Source organism: Genypterus blacodes, unplaced genomic scaffold (assembly GCF_046128005.1).
Source record: "Genypterus blacodes isolate CSIRO-AG114 ecotype Tasmania unplaced genomic scaffold, CSIRO-AGI_Gbla_v1 ptg000003l_1, whole genome shotgun sequence".
Taxonomy (NCBI): domain Eukaryota; kingdom Metazoa; phylum Chordata; class Actinopteri; order Ophidiiformes; family Ophidiidae; genus Genypterus; species Genypterus blacodes.
This window is the reverse complement of record NW_027466817.1, coordinates 8,593,156-8,599,635: the sequence shown is the minus strand read 5'-3', so window position 1 is coordinate 8,599,635 and position 6,480 is coordinate 8,593,156. Positions and strand designations below refer to the sequence as shown.

General features: G+C 46.5%; 1 protein-coding gene across 1 annotated transcript; it reads left to right on the top strand.

Moving 5' to 3' along the window:
• Positions 1 to 271: 271 nt before the first annotated feature.
• On the top strand, positions 272 to 3,481 carry gmnc (geminin coiled-coil domain containing). Its single transcript, XM_076142904.1, has 4 exons — positions 272 to 555; positions 1,232 to 1,317; positions 1,434 to 1,550; positions 1,811 to 3,481. Exons 1-4 carry the CDS (start codon positions 468 to 470, stop codon positions 2,975 to 2,977), a joined length of 1,458 nt encoding a protein of 485 aa, XP_075999019.1. The 5' UTR covers positions 272 to 467; the 3' UTR covers positions 2,978 to 3,481.
• Positions 3,482 to 6,480: the final 2,999 nt, after the last annotated feature.

The window sequence follows — 6,480 nt, the reverse complement described above, 5'->3', positions numbered from 1 at the left end:
GTGTGTGTGTGTGTGAGAGAGAGCGAGAGAGGACAGAAAGAGAGGGAGGGAAGGAGGGAGGGAGGGAGGGAGGAAGAGAGAGAGGGAGAGAGAGAAAGGGAGGGAGGCAGAGTGAGAGAGAGAGAGAGAGAGAGAGAGAGAGAGAGAGGGAGGAGGGGGGCGGGCGGGCGAGACAGATAGAGACCAGTTCACTGATTCTTTTAATATAAAAGTGACTAAAGTGTTGATCATCACCATATCAACACATGGCTGGCACTGCTGCACTGAGAAACACACACACACACACACACACACACACACACTTACACACACACACACACACACACACACACACACACACACACACATAAAATTAATCCCCCTTTCACTCTCTTTCAACAATTCTCTCAAAATAACCCCCCCACCCCCTCTTCCTCCTCCTCTGCCTCCAGGACTTAGCCCTTGGCCTTGACACTGTTGACGTTTCCATGGAGACCCTGGCCTCAGTCTGGGCTCATGACCCCTGTGACCTCAGTGACCCCTGCGCCAAGCAGCATGAGCCAGTGTCTGTGTGGGGTGAGTCTGCTGACAGTAACACACAGTGATACTTAGCAGTGTACTTCATTAATTACTGTAGTATTAGTTGTCATACTTGAGATTGAGCGAAGCAGTGACACCATCATATCTGTGTGTCAGTGAACACTGCTTCACTGTGCTGCCTGGGTTTCATTCACTATCAACGGAATATTGTTGCTCCGTGAAAGCGTTCAGCAGAGCGCCGGCTCGTTCATCAAACAGCCGAGCTTGGTGGTTTCCCCTCTGTACTCTGGGTAACAAGATGCTCCGGGAGGTTCCACATGAGCGATCGGAAGAGTTTATATGAAGATTCATCTTTTAATTTTCCCCGCATCCCCTCCCTCAGACAGCGTAATTCATCATCCCACCTACAAATTTGCAGCACAGCATCTCTGTGTGAAGGACTGCAGAACCTGCATCAGCACCACGGGTCACTGCAGAAACAAAGTCCTGCTTTAATCGGATCGCAGGTCCAACCGGGATTCCCCCTTTTGACCCCTCAGGAATATAATGCAACCTCTGCTTTGTTAGCCACAATGATGCATTTTAGGAGGTGTTCAAAAAGGTCCTTAAACGGCCCAAAAATGTTTAAAGTTAAAGGTCCTAAGCCGATTATCATGTCTGTCTGTCTGTCTGTCTGTCTGTCTGTCTGTCTGTCTGTCTGTCTGGCATCCAGGGACCCCTTGTGGTTTTGACTCCTCTCCCCCTGCTGGTGTGATGTGGACACAGCAGCTCTCTCCTCACATCCAGAGGAACAAACAGGTACACACTCATTGTCACTGTTCACGTTGGCTTTGGGTGAATAGAAGGTTTGGTTGAACCTCTTAATAGAGTGAAAATGCTGATGAACAGGACTGATGACCTGTGTGTGTGTCCAGCTTCAGGACACTCTGCTGCAGAGGGAGGAGGAGCTGGCCAGGCTGCAGCAGGAGAACAACAAGCTCAGAGAGTTCCTCAGCTCCTCCTTTGTCAGGAGCCTGGAGGAGAAGGCGAAGGTGAGACAATCACAACAGACCCTAGATGAAGATAAGAACATGTGACTCTGTATCATATGTATCCTTCATGTTATTGTCTCTTACATTAGATATCCTGTTGGTCAGCAGCTACTCTGAAGCCTATGACAAGAGATTTTCAGTGACATTTTAATCCATCAACCAGGAACACTAGTAGTTTCTAACCCCGTAGTTGTGTGTACTCAGTCTCTTAAGCATAAACCAGCCTTTAGTGTTAAGTTGTCTTTGTTCTCCTCTCACAGAGACTGAGAGCTGATGGGAGGATGAAGCTGAAGAGAAACGTGTCTCAGGCTGGAGGTGGATCTGCACAGAGTCTCAGTCATCTCACACTCCACTCCCCTCGGGTCAGTAAACGCGTCTGCAGGAACCTGACCGCTGAGTTCTGCTCGGACACGTCAGAAGTGTCTATGGCCTCTGAAACAAACCTGGACCTCTGGGTTCTGAGGACGCTGGGGCTGAAGGACAGAGACACCATCGATCCTTCCACCGACTCTTCCTCCTCTGCTGAATTCCTCTCCCCTTCTTCATCTGAATACAGCCTCAGCAGCTCCGTGTTTGATTCTGCCGTCACGCCCCCGAGCTGTCCCTCCGTCTTCTCCTGTCCCTCTTCTACCGAGCTTACTCTCAACTCCTCCATCACCTCTTCATCATCCGTCTACACCTCTCCTCCCACCCACAACACCGGTATCTACTGCCAAACCTCAGCACCTCAAACTGAGTACAGCTACAGAGCCGCTGAATGTCGAGACGCAAATATGAGTTTACCCACAAACGCCAGCGAGCCTGCAGTCGATCACTCTTTAGATCCATGCTTCAACTTCACTGCCACTGGACTGATGGGTCAGTATGAAGCTAATGAAGCTGTGATAAGCAGCTTCAACACATTAACTGCCCTTCAGTCTCCACTGTCTCAGAGCACACACACATCTCCCTTCACCCCCTCCACAGACAGGGTACACATCTCCTCCATCCCAGCTTCCCCAGCAGAACGTCTGGCTCTCTGTACACAACTCAGAAACATCTTAGGACAACGTCAGGACACCATCCACATCAGTCCGACCGCGGAAAGACTTCGGTTCTCCCCAGTTTCAGCTTCCAGCCCGGTCCCGTCCCAAGCCTGGATGTCTGGGGGGCTTTGCACGCCAACGAAGCATTGCCTCAGCCCGGACAGCCCGTCTGTGGGTTCTGCCGCCAGCGCCCAGCTTCCTGCCATACCCCAGGTGCCCCAGACGCCTCAGACACCCCAGATACCACAAACGCCCCGCGGTCGGACAGATTTGGCATTCAGCATGTCCCTCAGTTCGTCCAGCAGTGTCAAGACACACAGCTTCCCCCAGGGACAAGCCTTTGTTAGAAAGGACACAGAGGGAAGATGGAAGTTCACTTGGATGCCCAAACAAGGACACTAGATTTGTCTTTGTCTCAGTTTGCTGCACATTGACTCTTTGCTGATCTAACTTTTTGGTCCACAGATGTTACAGTTTAAACAGCTGCTCTGGCTCCAGTTTACTATACAAGATGAATCTGAGCCTGATTCACACAGCTCATGGACCTGTAGGAAACAAGGATTCACCTCTGGAGAAATGGAATTGTTTTACATTTGAGGTATTTAGTTAATCTAGACAATCTTGAAAACGTACAATGAGTTAGACATTTAGAAAATAACAGGACTGCCTAAAATGTTTTCTATGAATTTTAAAAGCTGTCGAGTGGGAAGATAGTTGTGACATTTTGTGTGAAAAAAAACTGCCATCAACACAAAGAACTGCAGTCATTTTTAGTGGAGAAATTTTGAATAAAAGCATTTAGTTTCAGTCTAATTTGTACATTAAAGTAGTTAATCAGTGTTAATCAGTGTAACCTGATCTGATTGATTAATTGTTTGCATATAGGACATGGGATTATGGATTTTGAAAGAAGCGGATTTTTATTAATAAATGTTCTCACTGCCATTGTTGCTTTCTCTCTTCTCACAATGGAAGACTTTTTATTAATCAATTAGTAATTTGTCCAATGGGATATGTGTGAATAGAGGGAACGTGTACATGTGATAGGTATCATCCCATATCTGGTGATGTCGTCACCACATATGGGACCTAGAGTTGAGTGAGTGTGTTTCTCTCCTGTCTTGTACACACATAGTATGATTGACAGGTGTGTAATTGTTTCTCTCATTTGTGTCCATTGCAGCATTTATTTCCCATTTTACCTAACAGAGGAAATCTTTGTTTATGATTTATATGATTTACTGTTTGTTTATCACCCTATGTGTAAGCCCACTACACACTGCGGCTCTGATACAAGCGGAGCAGCGGCCCACACACTGTGCAGGAACACCAAGCAGGCAGAAACCTGGCAACAGGCCTCAGCTCCACCCGAACAACCCAAGGCTGTAGATGTTTAGATTGTTGGGTTAACACACCACATTGCACTCAACTAATGGAGATGAGAGTCCAGGCACTTACAGCCATTGAGGTGTGATCCTTCCTTGTAGAGATACTGTATGATAGAGAACGTCTCTGCCAGTATCATCTGATTGAAGCTGGTGTTTCATGGAGGTTCTTACTCACTTTAACACATTCGTGATGGAAACTACAGTTTCTTTTTTGAGCAGCGTCAGTTTTAAGGCATTATTGTGGGATTGACTGTCTCTTTAGCTCAGTTACCAGATAAACTAGTCTGACCGTCCTCAGCTCCTTCTCTTCTCAGGAACAAAAGAAGGCAGGCGGCTCCCTGGAGACTCCCCCTCTAGTCTCGATCCGCCCCCTGAGGTAACGATGGAGGACCTGTACTCCCCGAGGGGCCCCAGCTCGGATGTCCCGGCGCTGCCCCGGGTCCCCTGAGAGCGGCAGTACTGAGGGAAAGTCAACACCGAGCCTTGTCCATGGAGGTGCAGAGCGAGCGGTCTAACTGTAATGACACGGTAAGAACTGGCTGCAGATGTCCGACAGATTGGAGGCAGTTTAGGGCAGCAAGGCCCCACAGTGAAAGGGGTCTGGCTCTACATCACAGGCTCTGCTGCTCGCCATCCAACAACCAAAGGGCTCATTAAAGAAACTCAATCCACCCCGGCTGATCGAGGGAATGGCCTTGCCACCACATTCTCGCAAGAACCCGACAGCTTGGCTCACCTCAAAGAACATCAGCTAATGATTTGCAAACTCTCACTTTGCTTCAAACAGGTGAGACAATGTCAGCTTTCCTCTGCTGCTGTGTCTCAACAGGTCCCACAGTTTCCTGAGGCGAGGCAGAGCTCAGCTTTCAACTAAACTAGCTACTCAGGCAAAGCAGCACCACAAGTTATTTTATTGTACAGAAAACGTGAACATTTAATTTTATCAAAATTAAGCAATTAAAGTTTATAGAAATTATCATCAAACGTTAATGGTAAACAAATGTTATGTGTTAAAGTCCCAGAAAGAGAATTTGGACTCCAGCTCAGTATTTCAAAAACCAGTATTTCTGAGATATGATCGGTTCACCACTTAAATGGAATTTATTGATCAACTTAAACAAAAAAGCATCATGGAAATTTCTTTGTGGAAGTCTGTCACATGGATTTGCTCTGGAGGACATCAGGACCTTTAGTCCCTTTTCTGCAGGTGATGTGGGATTGTTCTGTTCCACAAAAAACCAATCAGCTTCTCCTTGAGACTTTAAGCGAGACTTTACCTTTACTTTCAGACTTCAGCCCATTTTTCTAGTCATCACCGCTCAATACACTGCTGCCCCCCAACAGCCAGACTGATTGGTGACATCATGAGGCAGTATGAAGTGTAGATAAAAGCGTCTCAACAGATTAGTTAATATAAACGTCATCGGTTTTAGTCTCTAATGGTGGATTTATTAGTGATGTCAGCCAGTGTGAGGTCAGAGGTCAGTGTTTAAGCGGTGGGCGGAGCCAGCAACTGTCAGTCAGGTGTAGGTGTAACAATTACAGCAGCCTCACGAGACCACAACACACTCCCAGAGAGCACATTAACCCCAAATTAACTCTTAATGAGCTGTCACAGCCTTTACAAACCTGAACTCCACCCCCTGAACCCCACAACCCACCATTACATGGTGTCACCCCATCTGTCTGTCAGAGAGATATCCCAGAATGCCCTTTTCACTAAATTGCTGGGTTCACTCAAGGATGCAGCGCAGCGCTTTGGTTTTCATCTCAGGTTTCTAGCCTGTAGAATATTGAGGAGATATTCTCATTATACTGAGGCTGTAAATGTTTCCTTAGAACAAACACCTTTAACACTCCATCTGCATCGAGTCATTCTGATTGGCTGATGGTGCTCATGGTTTTTGGAGGATGCTGTCAGGGACTATAACTTATTACTAATCATTCACTTGTTACCAATGAGTTGTTGACATTTTTATTCATAATGCTGTTGTAGCGCCACCTATAGGGCCTGTATGTCAACAGTTTGTTGTAATTGCCCAAAGTGTTAAAGAGTTATTGAAAACAATTTTGAATATCAACCACATAACATACATGCTAATGTAAAGATGAGTCTGTGCCCAGTGATGCTTCACTTCCTCATTGTCCTTCACAGTCACACTCACTCCCTTTTTCTTCTTCTTTTTATTGGTTTCATAACCAAACGTCACATCTGAGCTGCTGGTTTTCTCCCTCACTGCTCGTTTCATCCTCGAGGTCAAAGGTCGTCAGCAGCCATACGACTTATACATGATGTATTACCTAAAACCAATTAGTGTGAATACACAGTGGACATGGTCAATCTGTAACGCTGTGTGTGTCTGTGTGTGTGTGTGTGTGTGCCCAACAGTAGTGCCTCATCAATCAACTAATTATTATAAAAGACACAGACTAATCAATACAGTCAGCACACAAAAACACACACACACGCATGCACACAAAATGTGTGTCTTCTAAACTCTATCCATCTCTATAGGA

Bases quoted from the DNA above. Each gene is read 5' to 3' on its own strand.
- gmnc (XM_076142904.1), top strand. From the start codon at position 468: ATGGAGACCCTGGCCTCAGTCTGGGCTCATGACCCCTGTGACCTCAGT. The intron at 556-1,231 runs GTGAGTCTGCTG...TCTGGCATCCAG, and splicing joins TGAGCCAGTGTCTGTGTGGG to GGACCCCTTGTGGTTTTGAC. The intron at 1,551-1,810 runs GTGAGACAATCA...CTCCTCTCACAG, and splicing joins GCCTGGAGGAGAAGGCGAAG to AGACTGAGAGCTGATGGGAG.